Source organism: Plecotus auritus (genome assembly GCF_963455305.1).
Source record: "Plecotus auritus genome assembly, chromosome: 12".
Lineage (NCBI taxonomy): Eukaryota > Metazoa > Chordata > Mammalia > Chiroptera > Vespertilionidae > Plecotus > Plecotus auritus.
The window spans coordinates 21,964,981-21,990,537 of record NC_137778.1 but is presented as its reverse complement, the minus strand read 5'-3'; the positions used below and the strand labels follow the sequence as shown (position 1 = coordinate 21,990,537).

General features: G+C 40.1%; 1 protein-coding gene across 1 annotated transcript in view; it reads left to right on the top strand.

Moving 5' to 3' along the window:
* The window catches only part of AXDND1 (axonemal dynein light chain domain containing 1), a gene marked incomplete at its 5' end in the record, with an annotated part of 55,511 nt that overhangs the window by 27,587 nt on the left and 2,367 nt on the right, over positions 1-25,557 (top strand). Inside the window, 13 exons of the mRNA XM_080647806.1 lie at positions 276-377; positions 1,516-1,679; positions 3,346-3,421; positions 5,260-5,494; positions 8,491-8,692; positions 9,718-9,811; positions 11,709-11,908; positions 12,698-12,794; positions 16,832-16,942; positions 20,264-20,368; positions 22,015-22,119; positions 23,222-23,304; positions 24,542-24,771. Of these exons, the coding sequence (XP_080503932.1) occupies positions 276-377; positions 1,516-1,679; positions 3,346-3,421; positions 5,260-5,494; positions 8,491-8,692; positions 9,718-9,811; positions 11,709-11,908; positions 12,698-12,794; positions 16,832-16,942; positions 20,264-20,368; positions 22,015-22,119; positions 23,222-23,304; positions 24,542-24,771 (1,804 nt within the window). The remainder of the gene's footprint in view (positions 1-275; positions 378-1,515; positions 1,680-3,345; positions 3,422-5,259; positions 5,495-8,490; positions 8,693-9,717; positions 9,812-11,708; positions 11,909-12,697; positions 12,795-16,831; positions 16,943-20,263; positions 20,369-22,014; positions 22,120-23,221; positions 23,305-24,541; positions 24,772-25,557) is intronic.

Below are 25,557 nucleotides of genomic sequence, written 5' to 3'. Positions count from 1 at the left end.
CAGTCTGCAGGCCGATACTCTGTCCACTGGGCCAAACCAGCTATGGCTGTAACATGTGTTTGGTATCAAATTGTGTGAGAACTTCTGCTACATACTATACTCCAATTTGGTTCTAGTTTAGTAGTTTTAGAAAATATAAATTTGTGATTCAAACTAGTTCATGATTTATATAAATCATTGTGATTGAGTTCATAGTTCAGTGTAAAGTTGGTTTAATAAATTAAAGTGATTTGTTAATGATTTAGGATCTTAATTTCAGTTCTTTTTTAATATAGGTAATTCAAAAAAATAGAGTCATATTGGCTAAAAACCTTTACCTCAATGAAAAAGCCTGGAATAAATATGCTAAGCATTTCATTATACTGCTGTCAACGAAGGTAAACCTCAGTTCACGTAACTTATGGAAAAAGAGACTCCAGCTGTCGAGGGTTGAGACTATAAGAGGCTTTTGCTAAATTTATAGGTTAAATTTTAAATATAGTTTTACATTTGTGCTTTATTGTGGCAGAATGAAAAATCGAAGGAAAGGTGAATAAAGGTCTTCTAATCAAAGCAAGTTAAGCAGTTTATCTAAGTTAATAACACTGTAAATGTTATTTATAGTTACTCTATTTATTAGTTAAACTAAAAAAGTTGTAATGAGCTGTGTTTATTAAAATAGTTGTATTATTGATTCATTCTCTGCAATTTAATACGGAAATTCAGTGAGCACACAAGGAGGAAAGTGGTACTCAGTGTTTCTAGAGTCAAACCATTTACCCTAGTCATTTCATTTAATTCTTTTGACAATCTATACTAATAAAAGGGTAATATGCTAATTACACCCGATAGACTGGATGTCTTCCAGATGTCCTTCCGGACAAAGCTGCAGCACCTGTGAGGGCTGAGGAGGGCCGGCTGTGGCAGCAGCAGCAGGGTGATGGGTGTGGCGCCTTCCCCTGATCGTCCCGGTCACCTCCTGCAGAGGGAGGCCAGACTGTGGCTTAGGCCTAAGCCATCAGTAGGACATCTCCTGAGGGCTCCTGGGCTGCGAGAGGGGGCAGGCTAGGCTGAGGGGGCCCCCACCCCACTTGCACGAATTTTCGTGCACTGGGCCTTTAGTCCTATTATAATGGATAAGAAAATTAATCTCAAATAGATTAAATAACATTCCCCCAGGTTCCACAGCCAGTTAAATGTCTCAGATTTACATTTGGTTCTGTTTGGCTTTGAATTTCTGTTCTTTCCAGTGTACTGCACTACCTCCCATGAAAGTTTCATGGGGAAATTGGGCTCTTGTTGCAAAGGAAAAAAATTTTGCCTCCAATACTTGTTCCACGGAAAATATACCACTGAAGGGGCTATATAGTAGTGTCACTGATGATATTTTGAAAGAGGAATATCTTTTTAATTTTGTAATCCATTTTCTATGGATTTCTCTGGTATTTCAATATTAATAATGGCTTGGTGTATGCTAATAACTATTTGTTACATTAATAAATGAAAAGATGGTTTGATTCCATGCATTTTATCTAGGACACTTCGGACCTTGCATTGTTGCAGAAGTTGACACAGAAATGGAGAAACTTAGTGAGTAAATTTAAACAGGAAGTGGAAGAAAACGAAGAATCTACAAGGCAGAAATTGCTCGTGATTAAGGATGGCCTTATCAAATGGCAGAAGTTCTTCAAAACTAATAAGTGAGCCTCCAGGAATCTTGTGTTTCTGATTATACTGTGTCATGTCTGATAACTCAGTTCAATTCTTCCTCTCTCTTTTGCCTTGTAATTACTCTACCATTGATTTTGGTAATGTACCAGCAACCCTTACAAGGACACAGTTTTGGGAGTTTGAATTTTCTTTTTTTTTTTTCTTTTTTTTTTTTTTAATATATTTTATTGATATTTTACAGAGAGGAAGGAAGAGGGATAGAGAGCCAGAAACATCGATGAGAGAGAAACATCGATCAGCTGCCTCCTGCACACCTCCCACTGGGGATGTGCCCGCAACCAATGTACATGCCCTTGACCGGAATCGAACCCGGGACCCTTCAGTCCGCAGGCCGACGCTCTATCCACTGAGCCAAACCGGTTTTGGCAGGAGTTTGAATTTTCTAATGGTTTCTAGTGCTAATCATCTTGGCAGTCCATCCTGATCCCTCTGTCCATCTGCTACTACTTCTGTTTAAAGTCCAACTCTTTCTTTTCTTTCCTCTTTACTATTGGCAAACTTGGATGCTATCTGGATCTGTTTGCAAATTCTTTAGCATAGCGCATCGCATGTGCAGAGAAGTGAAATCCACAGGTGGCAGTTGTAAGGAGATTGGTTTTGATTGGCTCTTATATTGTATAACAATAGAAAAATCTGACAGTGGAAAAGGCTGTCTATCAAGTAGTTAAGTCTAGGCTGGATCACAGCCAAAGTTAGTGGGAATCTATACTTTGAATGCAGGTTAGACTCAACACATTTAAGTATCATTTGCATTTCAAATTGAGAATGGTGGTTTCAGTTTTTTCCATATCCTCTGAGAGGTTTCCCAGTTAGTAGATTTGGAAGTTCTGAAAGTTGAAGCTGGTACATATCCAGGCTGGTTGCTGCTGCCATTCCCATTGATTGACCCTTAGCTGGGAGGGGAGCACAGATGGCAGTGGTTCTCTTCTCCCTTTCTCTCTAGGAACTTCTTTATCAACAGCTTTCTTGTGAGACTTTAGAGATATGACAGGAAACTTTCCTATCAGAAGTTGGGGCTCCTGACCTAAATTATTCATTAGGCTTCCTTTCTATTTACATGTTGTTTTGACAGCTGTATTCAACAGGAATTATTCTTATGGTGATCTAATTTTGGATACCGAAGACCCATAGATCACCTTTTTTTTTTTTTAATCCTCACCTGAGGGTATTTTCCCATTGATTTTTAGAGAGAATGGAAGGGAGAGGGAGAGACAGAAACATCAATACAAGAGAGACACATCGACTGGTTGCCTCCTGCATGCGCCCTGACCAGGGCCAGGAATTGAGCTGCAACCTAGGTATGTGTCCTTGACCGGAATCGAACCCAAGACCCTTTAGTCCATAGAAAGCTCTATCCATTGAGCCAAACCAACTAGGGCGAAATGACCTTTTTAATACTACTATGGCCTCTGACCCTGTAACTTGGTTATTCAGGCCTGAGTAGAATCTGAATTTATGTTTTTATTTGTAAATTTAAAGATGAATGCCTATGGAAGGGGAGCTGAACCTGGAAGGTATGCTTGAAAATCATTAAGGAGAAGCATAATATTGTTATATGGTGTATGGATTCATGATTTTCTTTCTTTATACCATGTTCTGAGACCCTGCTCTTTTTTTTTTTTTTCCTTCTTTCAGTGTAGAAGATATTTTATCCCTTGGTAAAGGAAATATATTTGAATCAATTCTTCCAGACTTCAAGAACTGGCTAAAGGTAAGACTTGCCACTCCTCACCTCCAACTGAGTCACATCTCAATCTTTAAAATGCCATACTAAGTTTTGGGTAAGACAAGGAAAACAGCAAGACTACAGGGGCTTTTAAAAATACGCTTAAACATTTTATTTTCAGTTCTATTTCAGATTTTTGGGTCAAATAAGTTAAGCTGCCAGAAAAAAAGGCAGGGAGGAGATATCTGATTCTCCTATAGGTTTTTTTCTTTTCTTTTTTCTTTTTTTCAATTACAGTTCTCTAACTGTAAGATGTAACATTTGTGCTTCTCCTATACCTGGCTTTTGTCTTAAGGACAAATTGGACTTTTAAAATCAATAACATCATTTTTAAAATTATAAAATATACATAAACATAAAATTTACCAATTTAAGTGTACAGTTCAGTGGCATTAAGTACATTTACATTCTTGTGCAAACATCACCACCATCCATCTCTAAAACTTTTTTCATCTTCCCAAATTGAAACTCTACCCACCCATTAAACACTAATGCCCATTTCCTCCTGCCCTAGTCCCTGGCAACCACCACTCTACTTTCTGTCTCTGGGCACCTCATATAAGTGGAATCATTTAGATTTGGCCTTTGTGACTGTCATCCTTCCTTCAGCATAATGTTCTTAATATTTATTCATGTCGTAGCACGTGTCAAATTTCCTTTCTATCCATTGTCTGTATAATCCACATTTTGTTTATTAGTAACCTCTTTTAAAAAGTGTTTGAACTATCAAAATAGGTTTTATTAATCAAATTACTATCAGGTTATAGTAGTTTGACAGAGGAAAATACATAATATACTGAAATTCCTCCAAAGTGAATATCAAACTTGTGACTTGATAAAATGTTATCCAGATCCCAGTGAGCCATTTTCTTTTCTTTTGGAATGACTTGAGCAGGATATTCTCAGAATTGAAGGTTTGTTGTCTTATACACAATATAGTTGGTTTAGTGACCTGGTGGTTGTTTTTTTAACTGTTTTTCTGGTAATTTTGACATTGCTTAGATAAAATTGAAATAATCCATGCTTCTTCATTTAGTAGGGATAACCATTCATTCATTAAACACTCTGTTAGGCTAATGGTGATTTTCATATGTGATCTTACTCTTTAAGCAGCCACATGATGCAGGTTTTATAATCCCCAACTCACAGAAATGTTAAGTAACTTGCCTAAGTTACTTACAAATGGTAAGTGGCTGAATCAGAGTTTGAGTCCATGTCTCTCCAACTCCAAAATTCCTACCCTCAATGCTCTGCAACATGGCTTCCCTGTAATGGTCATTCTTATTGAAGTGTGGATGATTTGATTCCATTATCTGAATCACAGGTAATGGCAAACTTTATATATAAATAGTACTTTATTTCTTCTATAAATATTTATTGATATGTCATGTTTTGGACTTGGGGTTAGACAGATAAATAAAGTATGAATAAAACACAACCATTACATTCTAGGAACTTTCCCAGTCTAGTGGACACAGAAAGTGGGGATCATGTAAACAAATGTATTATATCCTTACCAAAGCATATAGTAATTAAACATGCTTAGCTCTCTGGTACTTAACTGCCTATCACCAACTTTTTACCCATATAGATTTAACAATTATTTTCATCCTGGTAAACGATGGATAATCTTATAAGATAGCAAATTAATTTAAATTTACTTTAATTTTGAAAATAAAATGTATGTCAGATGAAGAAATGGTATGAACAAATAATAATAGGATATTTAACTCCAAAATAATTGAAATAAAGATCTGATTCGACTTTGATGAAATCATTAGTGGATAATGTGCTAATTTCATTACCTCCCTTTCACTCTCTAGATACTGAATGAAGATAAAGAGAAGTTTACTGGAAGTTCTCTAGTGTCAAAATATGATTCTCTCAAGATTATTAAATATTTACAGGAAAACTGGACAGATGTTGGATTTGGGATATTTCATCGCCATAAAAGTATGGAGGGGGCAATGCCACCAGAGCTCCAACACATGGAGGAAATTATTAAAAACACAGACAGACTCTACAAAGAATTTAAATTAAGGATAACTGGGGATAATGGTAAGAAAAAAACAATGATAATTAGGTTGCTTGACATAAAGGATTTTAATAATAATTATTTTCAATACAATTAATAGTTAAAATCAAGATATTACTTGAATAGTTTTAGAAATAAAGCAAAATAAACCATTGAGCATCACTTTGTTGAGATGTAATTCTTATACAATACAGTTTACCTGTTTAAAGTGTACAATTAGATTATTTTTAGTGTATTCACAGACGTGTGCAACCATCCCTACAGTCAGTTTTAGATAATTGGATGATATCTAATTCTCCTATAGGTCTTTTTTTCACTTTTTAAATTACAGTTGACATGATATTATCTTAGTTTCAGGTATACTAAGTATTTTTTAAATTTTTATTTTATTTTTTCCCATCACCATTTACCCCCCCCCATACCCTCTTCCATCTCCACCCCCCGCCCCACCCCACAATCACCACACTGTTTTCTATGTCCATAGTGTGTTCTCTCTCTCTCTCCTTTTTTGCTTAGGTCTTTTTTATTGTCTGTAATTTGTCTTGGTTTTGAATCTATTCTTTTCATATTCCTGGTTGTTTCTGATTGATGTTGGACATCATGTGTGATAAATTCTAGAAATAATTAAGACTCGGGATGATGCTATATTTCAAAAGAATGGTTTTAGTTTTTATTCTGGCAGGTTATTTAGGATAGGAGTAGATCATTTTAATCCAAAAAGGGACTGAACTGAGATGAAGTGTGGCTCCAGGCTGAGATGAAGTGTGGCAAGACCAGTCTATTCTATCCCACCCTTACTTCTCAGGTGTAGCCCTTCAGGGATTCAGGGGTCCCAAGTGAAAGCCTGGTACGTTTACCAGGGCCTCTACTCCTTAGCAGATTTTGAACTTCAATTTTATTTCCCCAGTGGGGTGACCTAATATCCCAGTTTTCCTTGAGACATATTGAAAATTCGTCCTCCAAAACCCATGAGAGACATTAAAAATCCATCAAAACACTTTTAATCCCTATGTCATCATGTTACCTAAGAATCAATCCTTCTCTGTAAAGTGTTCCAGGCAACTCTGATGCATTGACTGCCACTGTTGTTCAATATCAAACTATTCTAGATGGGGAGACACAATCTTTATGATCTGTTACAGCAGTAATATAGTTACAGATAAAATGGCAATACTTATCTATGAGAATATACCTATTGTGGGCAGACAAAAATGAGTTAGTAAATGGTTTACAATAATGAGAGTCAAAATGAAGAGTGATAGTGAAATTAACAGATCACTTTGAATACTCCTAAGGGGTTAAAGTTTACTGATGAAGGCATTGAAAATATTTTCATCAAAGATAAGAAAAAGTTTGCTTTTAAATTATTTCTCTTTACATATCTCTGAGATGGGAGCATTTGTATTTCTTATTTTGCAAATGAGATAAGACATAGGTCTAAAGCGGTTATTTTGCCATGATCTCACGTGAATCAATTCAAAGACTAGGATCCATATTTGATTCTGGTTCAGACTAAAACTATGAAATTATGAAAACCTGAACAATGACTTAAAAATAACTCAAGAACTATATTTCATTTCTCTTTATTAACTATCCTATAATTATGAAGAACCTGTTTATCACCATTGTCTTCATAACAGAAAGACTCAGTGAATTAACGCCTTTTTCAGAAAACTGTAGTTCATAGTTTCTGGGTTTAATGTGTTTGGTTCTCAGCTGAGAAGATAAGAGACAGAGTATAAGTTGCCATCAAATAAATAGTCTATCAGTCAGAAAAGCACTAATTATATTGTATTTATTCTCTAAACATTTATTTAGGAACTGCTCTTTATAAGATTTTTGCTAAGCAAGCTATAGGATAATAAAAAGGTGAAAAAAGATATGCCCCTGCCCATTAGTATTTTATAATTTACCAAGCGCCCAGTGCACTAATTCGTGCACCTAGAAAGGAACTGTGGGCCGTGAGGCTGCAGTGGGCACAAGGGTGGATTTTGGCTCATACTCCGTGCCCCTTCCTGGACCCTCCCGCCGTGGCCCCTGATCCCCTGTCTGCTGGCAGCCCCACTCCTGCTGCTCCCACGTGCTGATGGTGCCGGCCACGCTCACACTCGCTGACAGCGCCAGCAGTGGGTGCGAGCAGCGGCTGCTGCCCCAATTGGGCTGGCAGCCGCTGCTTGCACCTGCTACTGGTGCCAGGCACTGGCAGGGGGTGTGAGCAGCAGCTCTGGTGCTGGCTGTGGGTGCAAGTGAGGCTGGCGCTGGCAGCAGGTGTGAGTGCTGGGCAGGACCGTGGCACATGGGAGCAAAGAATTTTCAGTAACCACCAGAGGCTTGCCGTGATGACAGCGACCAGCGCCCCATGTTGGTCTGGCGCTTCTGCTCACCTGCTCCACTATCCCACCGCGGCCAGTGCCCACTATATTCTGTACACGCCCCTGGTGGTCAGTGCACTTCATATTGACCAATTGTTCAGTTGTTCCGGTTGTTCTGCCATTCAGTCTATTTGCACATTAGCCTTTTATTATATAGGATTATTGAAATAGTAAACTTAGCCCTAGCTGGTTTGGCTCAGTGGCTAGAGCATCAGCCTGCGGACTGAAGGGTCCTAGGTTTGATTCCAGTCAAGGGCACATGACTGGGTTGCGAGCTCGATCCCCAGCAGGGGGCATGCAGGAAGCAGCCGATCAATGATTCTCTCTCATCATTGATGTTTCTCTCTCTCTCCCTCACCCTCCCTCCGTCCCTTCCTCCCTCCTTCCCTTTTTCCCTCCCTTCCTCCTTTCCTTCTTCCCTCCCTCCCTCCGTCCCTTCCTCCCTCCCTCCGTCCCTTCCTCCCTCCCTCCCTTCCTTCCTCCTTCCCTTCCTCCTTTCCTTCCTCCTTCCCCTCCTCCCTCCCTCCCTTCCTCCCTTCCTTCCTCCCTCCCTCTTCCTCTCTGAAATCAATAAAAATATATTTTAAAAAAGGAAATAATAAACTTACAAATACTTCTAACAATTCATGCTTTTCTCACTTTTCTAGGTATCTCTAAAATTCTTTTAAATTTGATTAGTACTCTTGACTTCTATTCTTTCAAGATCGAAGACCATCTGGAGTTTCCTGAAATTCTTCTTGAAGAATGGGAGGCACTTACAGAAAAAATTAATGAAATGGTATCTCAGATGGATACATTGTTAAACATTGTTGGTACTGTTCCACAGTACTTTGACGCAGATTCTGGCTCGTAAGTTCCCATAGCTCTCTGCTTCTCAATTGCATTTTCCCAATACCTAGCCTCAGCCGCAGGTAGCTGGGGTCAGATGACAAACCTTAAAATCCTGTTCCTCCCAGGAAGAAAGCCCATCTGACTGGGAGCAGGAAGGTGAGGGAGTCCTGTGTTCATGACTGCAGTAGTCCACAGTGGAGTTTCTGCCTCACTGAGCTGGGAAGGGGAAGAGTGGGAGCAATCATGGTTCAGATACCATACATAGATTCTTGTCTTTCTTACTGAATCTTCATAGACAGTCTTGAAGAGATGTCTCTTCAGTTGCTGTTTGTTCTTGGGACCATTTCTAGAGGCTTTCGATTTTTTCTTTTTTATCCTCACCCAAGGATATTTTTCCATTGATTTTTATAAAGAGAGAGTGTAAGAGAGAGGGAAAGACAGACAGAAACATCGATGTGAGAGAAACACATCAATTAGTTGCCTCTTGCATGTGCCCTGACCTGGGCCCGGGCCAGGGAGGTGCCTGCAACCAAGGTATGTGCCCTTGACCAGAATCAAACCCGGGACCCTTCTGTCCGCAGGCCGACACTCTATCCACTGAGCCAAATGAGCCAGGGCTCGATTTCTTTTTTAAAGAAATAATTCTCACCAATTTCACTGGGAAATGGGTCAGCTTTGCTCCTCACACTGTCATGCTGAAAGCTGATTTCTTGAGAGAATTTAAAAATTCATTCTCACTGGTCTAAGAGTGAATATAAAGGATGTGAGTGTGAGTTTTTACAGTAGAGAGCTAGCGCTGAAGGTAAGATCTACATTATCCAAAGTGCATCATGCTGATTGCTATGGATGTTAGGAAGCCATGTCCATGGGTTAACCAATATACCAGATAATTCAAGGTTTTCATTCACCTTTCCTTGAATTCGCAAACATTTGTCAACACTAAGTATACTAGGCACCCAAATAAAACCCTTTCCTTTAACTGATAGTTACTTTTATATTCTAAGTAAGTCACTTATCTTTATTTTGCTTAATTTTTCCTTCAGGGCACTTGCAGCACATATATTTAGCATGATTAAACAATGGCATTTGAAGATAGGCAATGAGATTACTAATGGTAACATTGAACTTCAGCGCCACGTATGTACTTACAGAGATTTGTGAGGTTAATTTTGCCTTGGCTAAGAGTTTTCTTTAAGGAAAAATCAGGTCATGCCTATGCAATGAAAGCAGGAGATTGGGAGGGGAAAATGGGAACTTACATAATTACTCAAATGATTTTCAGTGCATTTTTAAATGCAGTATGTTTCTGCCACCAGAATTAAGTTTCAGAGATGTTAAAAAATGTTTGGCTTCTAATTATTATATTTATTCTTTACTCAGTATACTGAATATTTTCCCTTAGTAGGGATGTGGCCATGTTAAGGATTTATGTTGGTTCCCCTGACTGGTTGAAGGGATGACAGAAACATGTTACTGGGAGAAAAGACAAGATGCCACAATACTAATTATTAGAACAATTCTGAAGAACTTAACCCATTGACTTCAGCGCCACATATGTACTTATTTGTGAGGTTAATTTTGCCTTGGCTGAGAGTTTTCTTTAAGAAAAAATCAGGTCATGCCTATGCAATTAAAGCAGGAGATTGGGAGGGCAAAATGGGAATTTACATTGACTTCTTAGCCAGCACAACATGAAATAATTTCTAGAGGATGTCTTAGTTTATTACATTTACTCTCACCTCATAATTACAATCTAAATTTACATTGGAAAAAATTATTATAAGTAAACTTAATATAAAATGAACTTAATTCATTTTAATATTGCTTAAATTATGAATTTGAAAAGCAGAGCTCATCAGTTATATGGGAATACTACTTATGAAGTATTACATTACAGTATATCACAACATATTATAAATATATAGAACCAAGAGTTGAGGAGCAAATATATGAAGACTGGAAGTATGGATCCAGGGTTGGGGGAAATTTCTGTGATTTGGAAGAACAATTATCATAATAGCCAAATAACTAAATTTTCCCAAATAAGGCAAACATGTAAATAATTACAGCTAATTATAAACATCTCTGCCCTACCCCCTGCCCACAGAGCACCCCTAACCATTTTCCAGGTTTGGCATTGCCCGATTGAAATTGTTTTTTTCTGAAATAAACTTTGTAAAATTTAATGTCTCAGTTTACCTTTTTACATATATAAACATTGGGAAAAAACTTATTCTCAATCAAAATTACTAAGGGATGTATGTACTGGGGCACTGTACAACTTTTCTAACCTTGGAGTCAGATTTAATGTTGCCACCTTCACTTTCTGTTTCACTTAGATTTTCACACAGTACTCGTTTTTTTAAATTTTTTAATCTTCACCAGAGAATATTTTTTCCAATGATTTTTGGAGTGGGGGCAGAGAGAAACATCAATGTGAGAGAGATACATCGATTGGTTGCCTCCCACACGCACCCTGCCTCCCACTGGGGCTGGGGATGGAACCTGCAACCAAGGGTCATGCCCTTGACCAGGAATCAAGCCCTCCACCTTTCAGTGTGCAGCCCGATGCTCTAACCACCGAAACACACTGGCCAGGGCTCACACACAGCTTGTTTTTACCATATCACCACCAATAAAATCAGCTTTGCAAAAATGATATAGTGCATCTGATGTTGAGAGTGTGAACTATGTCAGGTTCATGCTATGTCTGACAGATGTCAAATATCACTGTTATTTCCCTCAAAAATTTAAAATCCCATAGCATCCTTGAGAGTTCACTGTGGAGCCCTAGGATACCTTGGTGAACAATTTGGTAACTGCAGTTTTAATACCCTTGACCAAGCTAAAGAAGAGTTTAATGTAGTATAATGAGCAAGGAAAAAAAAATATATGGTTATATCAGCTGCATAGTGATGATAGCATTGCTAAAAATTGGATGCAGGTTATGACCATCTATTTTTAAATTTGGCATGGTTTTTACTGTTTGATTTATTTAAAATGGGTCATTTGTATTATAACTTTTTTTTAACAGATGGATGAATTGCATATATCTATGATCAAGTGGATGGTACATTTGCTGATAATAATGGTACCTGACTTTACTGATCGAGACAGCGTCCCAAAGTTGGAGGAGGAAAGTGATGAAAAACATGATATAGGAGTTGCAAAGTTAGAGCTAGACGCAATTGCACTGGCCAAAAATCTGTCCCAATACTCCAGTTATTTGAACGGGTAAAACTATCTGTTTTTCTTTTTATTTCTGCCCCTTTAAAGATTAAATGTGACATAAAGCAGAGGAGAGGAAGGCAGCAATAAGGAATTGTTCTAAAACCTTGAAAGAAGCACTAATTCTTCACTAAACTAGCTTTGACACTGCCCAGTTGGAATATGAGATTTTGGTGTTTTCCCAATGGCTTTAGAATTCTTTTGAAAACAATATTAGCATGGTCAGGATGGGAAGTATGTACAGATGTGGGAGTGACAATTAGTAACAAAACAAAAAGACTCACTTAACTTGCATAAGTAAGAAATGTTTTGCACTTTTGCTCAGGTTGGGGCATTTATGAAGAAGCTTATAGTGTCTGTGTAATTCCACGCAAAGCTGAATGTATACTTTTCTGTATTTCAATAAACACCAACCAAAACATCTCTTTTTAAAAACCTTATGTCTGGAAAGCTAGAGGATTCCCACCAAATAAAGACGAAGTCTGGAAAATTGTAAAATATTAACTAGTAAGCATACTGTCTCTGATTACTTCAAATTTGGGAAGTAGCTTTTATAATCTAGCCAATTACCCACTTCATTTCCATTCAATGTTACCAATGGTCAAAAGTGAGAGGCATGGAGGGGAGTGAAGAAGACAAGAGTGAAAAATTGAGAAAGAGACAAATTATACTCTTTGGTGAGTCAGTAGCTTAATTGTTAATGGTAAACTTCCACTGTATTTGGATTTAAAACACGTAAGAGGGGAACCAACAATGATAGGTCATGTTCTGTGTGTGTGTGTGCTTTCCCCCCAGTTGTTGCAAAGGGATGGTAACAGCTATGGCTCTGAGTATAGCCGGCAACCTTCAAAAAAATCCTGCTAAGGAACTTCATGATCTGAATAACATGAAGGTAACTACCCTGTCTTCCCCTTGCTTTTGTTTTGTTTGTTCTGAGCAGACATTTTAGGTTTAATTGATGTACAACAAACTACACATATTTAAAGTGTACAATTTGATAATTTCTAAAATGTGTATACAGCCATAAAATAATTACCGTGTTAAGAAATAAGTTTCCTTGTACACCGTCCTCATCCCAGGCAATGTTTGATCACCTTTCTAATACCAAAGATTATTTTTCATATTCTAGAATTTATATAAATGGAATCATATAAAATGTATGCTTTTGGTCTGATTTCTTTGACTAAGCAAAATTTTTTTGAGGTTCACACATTGTTGCTTTTATCATAAAGCGTATTTTATGTTTTTTAGTGCTGAGTAGTATTCATTGTATGGATATACACAATTTGCCCATTCTCTGTTGATGGGCATTTGAATTGTTTCCACTTTTCAATTATAATGAATAAAGCTTCAATGCATATTTATGTATATGTGCATTGTTTTCATTTCTCTTAATCATTTGTATGCCATAAGCGTCTATAGACGCATGCGGCCAACCTTTTTTAATTAAATTCAAAATATCGTGGCAGTTAACTGGTTAAGTAAATATCTAGGAATGGAGTGGCTGAGTCATATGGCATGTGTATGTTTAACTTTTTAAGAAACTATCAAACTTTCTTCTAAAGTGGTTAAGCCATGTTATACTCCTGTCAGTAGTATATGAGAGTCCTAGTTGCTTCACATCCTCACCAACACTTGATAATGATCAGTCTTTTCAAGTTTAGACATTCTAATAGGTGGGTAGTGGTATGCCATCGTGGTTTTATTTATTTATTTATTTATTTATTTATTTATTTATTTAGGTTTTCTTTTTTTTTCTTTTTTCTTTTTACAATTTTTATTTCTTTTTATTATTTTTTAAAATAAATCTCTATTGTTCAGATTATTACAGGTGTTCCTCTTTTTTTTTCCCCCATAGCTCCCCTCCACCAGATTCCAAACCCCACCCCATGCCCTTACCCCCCTCCACTGTCATCATCTATAGGTGTAAGATTTTTGTCCAATCTCTTCCCGCACCCCTCACACCCCCTTTCCCCTGAGAATTGTTAGTCCACTCCCTTTCTATGTCCCTAATTCTATTATATTCATCAGTCCATTCTGTTCATCAGATTTTTTATTCACTTGATTTTTATATTCACTTGTTGGTAGGTATGTATTTGTTGTCATTTTGTTGCTCATAATTTTTATCTTTACCTTTTTCTTCTTCTTCCTCTTCTTAAAGAATACCCTTCAGCATTTCATATAATCCTGGTTTGGTGGTGATAAACTCCTTTAGCTTTTTCTTGTCTGTGAAGCTCTTTATCTGACCTTCAATTCTGAATGATAGCTTTGCTGGGTGGAGTAATCTGGATTGTAGGTTCTTGCTGTTCATCAATTTGAATATTTCTTGCCACTCCCTTCTGGCCTGCATAGTTTCTGTTGAGAAATCAGCTGACAGTCGTATGGGTAGTCCCTTATAGGTAACTAACCATTTTTCTCTTGCTGCTTTCAAGATTCTCTCTTTGTCTTTTGCCCTTGGCCTTTTAATTATGATGTGTCTTGGTGTGGTCCTCTTTGGATTCCTCTTGTATGGGGTTCTATGCGTTTCCTGAACTTGTAAGTCTATTTCTTTCACCAGGTAGGGACAGTTTTCTGTCATTATTTCTTCTAATAGGTTTTCAATATTTTGCTCTCTCTCTTCTTCTGGCACCCCAATAATTCAGATGTTGGTATGCTTAAAGTTGTCCCAGAGGCTCCTTACACTATCTTCATATTTTTGGATTCTTTTTTCTTTTTGTTTTTCTGGTTGGGTGTTTTTTGTTTCCTCATATTTCAGATCTTTGGTTTGATTCTTGGGGTCCTTTGATCTACAGTTGAGTTTCTATATATTCTTTATTTCAGGCAGTGTATGCTTAATTTCTGACTGGTCCTTTTCCATTTTTTTGGCATTCTCATTAAGATCCTTAAAGGTCTCACTAAGTTCCTCAGCAGTTTTTAGAAGATTCTTGAGTAACCTTATAAATGTGGTTCTGAACTCTATGTCGTCCAGTAGTTTGCTTTTCTCCATTTCTTTCATTCATGACATGTTTCTTTGTCTCCGCATTTTGCTGCTTCCCTGTGTTGATGGAGTGGCTTTGTGTGGTAGGTGACCTGTAGGGGCCAGTAGCTCAGCCTCCCCAATCACCTGAGGTGGACGCTCTTGGTACACCCTTTTGTGGGCTGAGTGCAAAGTCTTGGTGTAGTTAAGCCTTGATTGCTGTTGGTACACTGGGAGGAATTGACCTCCAGGCCAATTGGCTGTGAGGACCTGCTGTGTCTATAATGGAAGAACTGCTGTGCTGGAGACACGCTTATGGTGCAGACTTGTTTCAGTGGGGCTTTGGTGCTCACTGAGTCTGCCTCTTGAATGTGTCACTTATGGATGTGAGGAGTTGAAATCTGGTGTCTCACACTGACCACTAGGTACACTGGCTTCTGGATCTCTAATGGGGTGCAGGTCAGCTCCTGTCTGAGGCCACCCAGTAGGAGCTACAGCGAGAACTACAGTTTTCTCCTCTTTGCTTGGGGTTTGGAGGTTTTGGAGCTGTCTGACCTGGGCTGCTAGTTTGCTAGGTTAGGCTGTGATAGGGCAGGCCATTCATATGCTAAAGCCGCTGCTTGGAGCTTGGGTGGGTTTGTAGGTTGTGCGGGGCGGGGTCTCAGGGCATCACTAGGCTAGGGCATGGCAAACAGCGATGGCTGCCAGTTAGCCGGCTCTGCGTCTCCAACTGCGTCCCCGCGTCCCACGCCCCAGCACAGTAAACAATTATTCCTGCGCGCAGCCCTGCAAGCAAGCCACCCTCACTTTCCGACCCAATGGCAGACAGTCCAGCTTCTCCCCGTAGGAGTTTGGGTCCCTGCGTCTCCCCAGAGACTGGAGTTTGGAGTAATTGGGGGCTTGTCTCCCTTTGGGTTGAAAAAAGCAGCGCTCCCAGTCGCCCGCCACCAGCCCGATTTGCGCGCCTCCGTACCTCAGCTTTTCAGGGTTTGTGCATGTCTCAATGCTCTTTTCTCTTTCCTTCTAGTTGTAGAACTTCCACTCAGCCAGCTTTCCTGTGGTTCTGGGTGATAGACGTTTTGTCTTTTAGTTGTAGTTTTGAAATTGTTGTGCGAGGCACCAGTTTAGGTGTTTACCTATGCCGCCATCTTGGATCCTCTTCACCATCGTGGTTTTAATTTGCATTTCCTTAATGACCATTGATGTTGAACATCTTTTCATATGTTTATTTTTCATTTCTATATCTCCTTTGGTGAAATATATATTTTAATGTTGCTAAAGAGAATAGGTCTTAAAAGTTTTCATCACAAGAAAAAAACTGAACTATGTGAGGTGATGGATATTAACTAAATTTAATGTAATCATTTTGATATATATATTTATATATTTATCAGATCATTATGTCATACATCTTAAACTTACATACAATGTTATATGTTGCTTATATCAATAAAACTAAAAAAAACACAAAATATTAAATTGCCTTCTCTTTTGGTTAGTTAGTAGTTGAGACATCTAAACAGTAACAGTTGTCTCCCACACATGCCCTGACCAGGACCAGGGATCAAAACTGCAACCCAGGTACATGCCCTTGACCGGGAATTGAACCCACGACCCTTTGGGCCAGTGCTCTTAACAACTGAGCAACACCAGCCAGAGCGTGAGCTGGTCAGTTGTATATTTGTTGGGACAGACTGCTTGCCCATAGTAAATCCAACAATGTTTCTGCATCTAATTTTATATGACACTTCATTACTTCTTATCCCATTATAATGATGTCAATAAGCAAACAATGGGGTTTTAGGTCTATAGAAAAACACTTCTGCACAAATCAATGAACTGAAGTGATACAATGTTAATTGAAGTTACATTTAGAGAATTGTATTTAACAGCTCCTCAGGAGTGAATGAATAAATGAGTTGGTATACTCTGATTTTTTTCTGCTTAGTAATGATCTTTTTATCTCTTCTCAGAAGGAATGTTGTGAGTGGATCACCACATGCTCTCAACTCCTCTCTGGGATCAAAGGCAGGAAAGTAAAGTTATTGACAGATGAAGAAGAGGACCACCTGATTGAAGAAGAGGTATTTGTCATGTGCTAGCATGCATCATTATTCAGGTTCTTCCTGTATTTTAATAGATAAGGGGTCAGTAACTTTTTGCAATCAGTGTTCCGAATCCTCCTTATTCACTTACTCCATCAGAAGAGAATTTCGGCTCCAACCAAGAGCATTGCCAGGTCTTCTCCCTTCTCAGGGAGAGAGTTATCCACCCAAACATCTCTCCTCACTTTTTTTTTTTTTCATATATATATATTGTTTGTTTGTTTGTTTTGGTAAAATGTCCTGGTTCTTCCATAACTTATAAACGTGATTTATACTGAGGAGTGGATGGGGAAGTGGGTGGGGGCAGACCTGGGATGGGGAAGCTCCTCTTCTTGCTACCCCCTCGGAGTGGGGCCCCAAGATCTTGCGGGCGGAGGGGGGGGGTGGAGGTGCCCCAACACCTCCCTGAGGTTGCCTGGCAGCCTCTGCCCCTGGTGCTCAGAATCTGGCGTGCCCCTCGATTCCAGAACTCCTTCTGGGTCCCAGGTCCACTGGGCACACAGCTCCCGGTGCTCTGAATCCTAAAGCACCCGTGGTTCTAGAATTCCCCACTCAGCTGCTGGGGTGATGGCCCCCTCATTTCTGCTGCCCCCATCACCATCACCAAGGAGGGAGGGAAGGGAGAGGATGGGCGCTTAGGTCTCCCCTCCCTATGCGGGAGGAGCAGGGCGAATCTCACGGAGGGAGGGAGTGGGAGGCAGGAGCCAGGAGGGGCTCAGCCGATGGTGAGGCCAAAGCCACACTGGAACTGGTCCCTTAGGTGATTCAGGAAGACCCAAGGGCCAGCGTCGGGGGCAGGGGTGGGAGCTTCTTCTCCCGCATGGCACCCATGATCCGGTTGCTGTCCACAGAGACTTTGAAAAGGTGTTGGCCTTGGGCAAGTCCAGCTGGTACCCGAAGGAGACATTCGTGTCTTGCATCCTTGTGCTGGTCTCAAACTCCACGCCTACCTGCAGCTGGTCACTGGCTTTGTGGTAGTATGTGGTAGTATGTGGTAGTATGTGGTAGTATGTGGTGCATGCCCGCCTGGCCCAACGTTACTGTCGCCAACCAGTTGTTCAACATGCATTTCCCAGCTGGAGACATGACAGTACCCTCCTCCCCAGGCCGCCGGTGGTAGAAGCATCCACCTGGCAGGATGCTTTGGAGGTAAGTGGGCTGCAAGGACGTCTGGGTTCCTGAGAGTGACAGCTGCTGTGAAGTCAGAACCCCAATACTCCTCGTCCACCTGCCAGTTCACAAACTGACTGCTGGGTCTGGATGGCCACCTTGGACCTGACCGGGACCCAGCTGGTGAATGACCTGAGCATTGAGGCTGCCACTATTGTCCATGTCACCCACCAACACGGGGAATGCCTCTGTGGGACTCAGCTGCTTTGTCCCCACATATGTGACCCCAAAATGATAGTTGGACTCCCCGATTGTGTGGAGGGCTATTGTGTAGTTCACCGGAAAATGGTTACTCAAACCTTTGTTGACTGTGAGCTTGACACCTTCCATCTGAATAGGAAACAGCTCCTTGCACTTGCGGAGGCACTCAGCGAACGAGCAGGGTTTGGGAAGGCAGCTGCAGGCCCCATCGCCCCCGCTGTCCTGGCGGACCGGCGCCTGCAGTACAGGGGGTGCGTTCTGAACCTCGACCCGCGCCAGCCCCAGCGCCCAGGCCTCCCCTGAGCGGCGGCAGCATGAAGCCCAAGGAGAGGGTGGACGGCGAGCTAGCTCTAGCGGCCAACGCGTTCCGCCATGGTTGACGGCGGCAGTGCCTGTTTGCGGCCTGGGCTCCGCTCCAACCCCGTGCGCCACCCGCAACCGAACCCGCTGCTGCCCCCGCCCTGTCTTCACTTTCTTGGTGAATGATGTCTCCCACTTCAGAAAGGAAAGGATGGCTGTCAGTGGAGAGCAGCCTGCCCCTTCCTGAGGCATATCCTCAGACTTACCTGCTTCTGCACACGCACCCTCCTCCTCCCCTGCAGTCTTCGTCTTCCCATCAACGTTTTTTCTTCCTTTGGGCGCTTCATCCCATGTCATTGTCCTCTCCCTTTTGTGTCTCATTGCCTTCATGATAAAATACAGTCTTCTTGCATGACATACTGTGATTGTGCCCTTGTCTCCCAAGTTTCTGTCCTATTGAACTACAGTACTTCTGTTCTCAGAGCCAATTACCAATATGTGCATATTAGTATCCTCTCCCTTGTGCCATCTGTTTTTCTTTCACTCACCTGTCAGGAAGAAACCAGACATTATCTTCTTCAGGAAACCTTCCTGACCACTCTTTCTTTTACCCCTATACTCTACCAGAGCAAGATGGGGTATTTCTAGTATTTGACTATATGAATCCATAGCATTTCCTTGTACACTAAATTGTAAGCGTCTTGAGGGCAGAGACCATTCTTATTAACTTTTGTATCCTTATCCTTAGCACAGGGCCCAGTCACAGGATTAGTGCCCTTTAAATATTTTTGAATGAATAATTGCTAATATAGCACTAAGATATATATATGTATATATATCTTAGTGCTATATTATATCCTCCTATCTAATAAAAGAGTAATATTCAAATTGACCATCACTCCAACACACAAGATGGCTGCCCCCATGTGGACACAAGATGGCCGCCATAAGATGGCCAGTAGGGGAGGGCATTTGGGAGGGACCAGGCCTGCAAGGGAGGGCAGTTGGGGGCAATCAAGCCTGTAGGAGAGGGCAGAGGAGGGAAGTTGGGGGCGACTGGGTCTGCAGGGAAGGGCAGTTGGGGAGGACCCAGGCCTGCAGGGGAGAGCAGTTGGGGGGGACCCAGGCCTGCAGGGGAGAGCAGTTGGGGGGGACCAGGCCTGCAGGGGAGGGCAGTTAGGGGGGACCAGGCCTGCAGGGGAGGGCAGTTAGGGGTGACCAGGCCTGCAGGGGAGGGCAGTTAGGGGCAAACAGGCTGGCAGGGGAGTGGTTAGGGGGTGATCAGGTTGGCAGGCAGAAGTGCTTAGGGGCAATCAGAAAGGCAGGCAGGCGAGCAGTTGGGAGCCAGCAGTCCTGGATTGTATCGGGCAGTCAGACATCCCTCGAGGGGTCCCAGATTGGAGAGGGTGCAAGCTAGGCTGAGGGACACACACCCCTGTGCACGAATTTCGTGCACCGGGCCTCTAGTATATATGTAAAGCAATACTAAATATACATATTAAGCTATACTAAATAATTATGTTATAGTTTTATCTCACAGAACATTATATATATATTTTTTATATATATCAAGCTATACTTAATATATATTAAGCTATACTAAATAATTGTTATTGTTTTATCTCACAGGACATTATAAAAGAATTAATGCAGACTAAAATAGACATGCCTTTTAAAGAGGATAAAGAAGAAAGTACTGAGAAATTTGAGAAGAAAGAAGGGGAGAAAGCAGAAGTAAGATTATTTAGTATCGTTTTTTAAAGAACTTCATATGTACTGTTGAAAATAAAAATAGATCACCTGGAATAAACTCTTCAACTTCAACAAAATGCCTTTTCTCATATAGATGCAGTCATATCTGAAGACAACTTATCTCTTAATTTTCTGAAGAAGTGTCCTTTTTCCTTTCATTTCAAATCCAGCCATTTCCATTAGCCTCATTCACACCTATATTCCTACTAACTAAATAACCTACTAACTGTTTCATTTTTCTTTCATTGCCAAATTCTTTTTTAAAAATATGTTTTTATTGATTTCAGAGAGGAAGGGAGAGGGAAAGAGAGAGAAACATCCATGAGAGAGAAACATCAACATCAATCAGCTGCCTCCTGCACGCCCCCTATTGGGGATCGAGCCTGCAACCTGAGCACCCAACTGTGACCTCCTGGTTCATGGGCTGATGCTCAACTGCTGAGCACCAGCCAGGAGCCAAATTCTTTAAATAGTGTAAACTCCCTTTTCCACTTCTTCAGCTCCCATTCTGAGCTGCCTTTCCCTTCTCCTCCCAAGCCCATCTCCACATCTCTCTTTCCTTACCCTGTCTCCACCCCTGTTGAGGCATTAGTAGTAATAACCTCTCCTGGGGCACTTGTAATAATGACAAAATACAATGATAATTACCAATAACTGATGCCTAGCATGAGCTATATGCTTCGCACATGTTATCTTTTATCTACACAACATGATTTCAAAGTAAATATTACCACTCCCGTTTTACAGATTAGAAAACTGAAAATCAGAAAGGTTGACTTACCAAAAATCACATGACTCTAAGTAGCATTCAAACCCAGATAAGTCCTGGTTAATTCCTAAAATGAATGCCATCTTTGGCTTTCAGAACTTATTTTGATTTTCTAACACTCTTTATACTGTCTTAATTTACTTTCCTGACGTTTCTTCTCTGCAAATAGTTTAAATGTTGGCATGACCCAGGATCTGTCCTAGGTTCTCTACTCACTGTACATGCAGGACAACAGAACAAAAATATTGCACAACACTCAAGCCTCTTTGGACCAGCATTTTCTGTTCTATTTATGATACAGTGCTTGCATATAGAAGGTGCAACATAAATGGAAACATTATTATTTGGCCACTAAACTCTGTCATACCTTTTAAATCTATAGAGCATCACCTCCTTTTTCCCTTTCCTTCTTCTGTGGCCTTAGATCAGGCCATTTCCTCTCTATTTTACAAACTCCTATTTAGCCTTCAAAGATCATTTTCTCTGTAGAAAATTCTCTGAGTGTCTAGGCAGAATGAAGGGCCCTTTTCTGGGTATACACAGCCCTTGGAATATGTCTGTATGCTAGCAGTAATCACATATACTATAATTACTTTATTGTCTATCTCTCCAGTGCTATAAGTTCCTGAGGTCTAGAAGAAATCTGCTTTGTTTTTCTCACAGTATCTCCCTTTGTCCAACAGTACTTCCCCATCCACACTAAATTATCGCACGGTATTTGCTGTAAGTCTTCCAAAAATGCTTGTTAAATGATTAAAGCAAACGGAAAATGGAAGCTTAGACATGGCGCCAGGCAATTGCCATGCCACTGTGTCACACACGAGCTCACTGACAGGTCTGTGGTATTTCTATGCCCTAGGAACCTTCAACATCTACAGAGGATGAAAAACTTATTCGATTCATTGGAAATGATGAAAACGTTTATTCCAAACCTCTATCTGGAGCAAATAGGTTATCTTCCTGGGTATGTATCTGAAACCAACTAGTAAATTCAAAGCTAGAGAGAAAAGCTAGGAAATTTAACATTTTACAAAAATGGTACAGCTCTAACATAACTTGTATCTCCTCCAAGAGGACCAGGGGCTTCTAAATAATATATTTTCCAGATCCTATTTTTTTTCTTCCCAGCATCATCCCTAGAAAACTCTCATATTGATTTTAGAGAGGAAGGGATAGGGAGAGAGAGATGGAAACGTCAATGATGAGAGAGAATCATTGATTGGTTGCCTCTTGCACACCCCCCACTGGGGATTGATCTGACAACCTGGGCATGTGCCCTGACCGGGAATTGAACAGTGACCTTCTAGTTCATAGTCCGTCGCTCAACCACTGAGCCACACCTGCTGGGTGTAAACCTTATTTTAAAATAAGCATCACATTCCTTTCCTTAATTTAACAATTTATGGGTCAATATTTGACCAATTTTTAAATCTATTAAGCAGATTCTATTGAGACCTATGATAAGCACATACCTCCAACCATAAGAATTACTGGGAAATTAGAAACTTTTAGACAGTGGCTATAGAAACTCAGCAGAAAAACAGATTTAAAATTCCTCCACAAAGTTCTAGGACCATTATAGAGGTGTTCCCCTGTCTCATATTTTTACTGCCCTGATATTTATGAAGTTCCGTATCAAACTAAAAGATCTTATTGGATTTTGCAATGTTATGTGCTTAGTGTAAAGTAAGTTATTAAGATAAATATAGATGATTTCCTTGATATTTAATTTGATTTGATAGAGAAACATGTTTATCTTTTATTTATTATTAAGCCTTTTCTTCCTTCCCTGTTTCTTTCTGTTGATATTGTTTCTCTGCTTCTTCTTTACAACTCTAATCAAATCTATATCCACCTGCAGCATAAATAATTTGAAAGCTGAGATGCTGTTTGGCCACAGGAAATCCCTATTTTTGTTGTTGTTAAGAGTGGGCTTAATTATCTACTATGTAAATATGGATAGTAGAAAACATATTTGGAAAGGCTTGGTCCAGAACATCCTGAGGAAGTAGAGTATTAACTGTTGGGACTTTCAATTTATTCATTGCGCATATGTTCTTTGTCAGAGAGAAGCAGCTAATGAAGGCACATTGGCCTCAAAGTATCGTGAAGCAATATCTATAATTGAACACATACAGGACAAGTTAATGTAAGTATGAGGTGCTACAATGGTAAGAAGATGAAGATGCTGGCCAGGAGGTTTGGCTGAGAAATCCACACTTCTTGGCTGACTTTGGTTCTCTTGCTTCTTCCCATCCTCACTAGTGGGAAGGGTATCTCCAAATCTTCTGCTAGAGTCAGTGAACTACTACATGCTGTAGAAGGAATACCTGTCCTCACTCACAGTAGAGATGGAGGAAGTCAAAGTGGGGGAGGGGGAAGGAGGAATTAGAAGTGATCCAATTCAGTATGTTTCTAATACATGAACTAGATAAACAGATGAAACAGGGAGACACTACTGTGTACAAGAAGGAATGTAGCACTTCCTGGCGTTGCTCAGTGCTTAGAGCATCAGCCCGAGCACTGGAAGGTCATGGGTTTGATTACTGGTCAAGGGCATGTACCTGGGTTGCAGGTTTGATCTCTAGCTCTGGGGCACATGCGAGAGGCAACCAGTCTATGTGTCTCTCTCACATAGATGTTCCTCCCTCCCTCCCTCCCTCTCTGACTCTTTCCCTTCTTCTCTCCCTTCCTCCCTCCTCATCCCTTCCTCTCTTCCACTCTTCTCTAGAAATCAATGGGAAAAATATCCTCAGGTGAGGATTAACAACAACAAAAAGTTTACAAAAACCCAAAAGTAGGAGGAACAATATAGTTAAGATGGCTGAGAATGCCAAAACGGAAGCATAGCCATATAAGTTATGTGCTCTAGTAATTAAGAAGCACATCTCAAGCTGGTTTTCTTGATTGTAAAGTCTGGTTTTAAAGGTGCTGAAAAAGAAAGGAATGAAGAAAAAAAAAAAAAGACTGTGTGTTTCTGGGCACTTATGCTTAGGAATTTTTTTTTATTTATTTTTTTAACAAAGGGATACTGTTGGATTTGGTTTATTGGGTCACATCAATGAGGAGAAGCTGAAATTAACTTCTGAAAAGGGGTTCCTTGGGTATTGATGAAGCCTTCCAAATACCCCAAATCAGATTTCATTAAGAAATGATAAGTATGTTCTTAAATGACTGCAATTCTGACATTATCACCCAGAGTAGCTCTCAGGCCTCCAGTTCTTGGCTAATCATTGATGCTGCTGCTTCCCTTATTTGCACCCTTCATCATTAGATAGATTTACCTCATCCTACTGCCTTTTTTAGGCAATGAGTTTTTATATATGAATGATACTTTTTTGAACCTTTCCATTTTGTAATGTTTCTCTGGACTTTTTCCACATCAGAGAGGTTGAAAACCGAGCCAGACGAGCAGAGGAGAAGTTTGATGATGCAAATGAACAACTTCATTTTACCCTTATAAGAAATAAAGAATTGGAGAAAGAACTGGAGGAAATAACGAAGACTAGGAAAAAGGAGCTTGAAGGAGAAGAAGAAAATGAAGGCGAAAGAGCAGAAGAAGAAAAAGACGACGACGACAATTCAGCAGGAAGTTCCTCAAAACCTTTACAGAAAGGTGAGGCTTGCTTTCTAATTTGCTTTATTTAGGTTGTATTTATGAAAGAAAACTTGATTGAGCCCCAGATATTTTATTTTATATATTTCTTTGTTAATCCTCACCTGAGGATATTTTTTTCATTGTTTTTGTTTTTGTTTGTTTTTTAGAGAGAGTGGGAGAAAGGAGGGGAGAGAGAGAATAAGAGAGACAGGGAAGCATGGATGTGAGAGGGACACATCAATTGGATGCCTCCTGCACACATCCAAACCTGGGCCAGGGATCAAATCTGCAACCCAGGTATGTGCCCTTAACTGGGAATCCAACCTGAGACCCTTGGTATGTGAACCAACACTCAAACCATTGAGCACCAATGGCCAGGGCAAGGGTCACAGATATTTTAGAAGAATATCAATAAATTTAGTGTTGATCTACTTCATACTTCTCATAGAATTGCACATACATTTAACTATATAACTTATTCAGAAAACATAAAAAAAGAAAACCAAATGACTAAGAATTGTAGACTAGTAAACTAACTTGAGATACATTTTTAACTTATAAAACTGGCAAAGATTGTTTAAAACGAAAAAATACAATGCTGATCAGAGGGGCAAAGTAGTTAGTTTTACAGAAAACTTGTGAGTAGACAGACAAAAATAACTTGAGAGTATGTGTGGATATGCCTCTAAAGCAACATATACTTTGACCTAATAATTTCACTTGAGAATCTAAGGAAATAATCCTAAATACAGAAAAAAAAATTAATGCATAAAGATGTTCAGTGCATCATTATATATATAATAG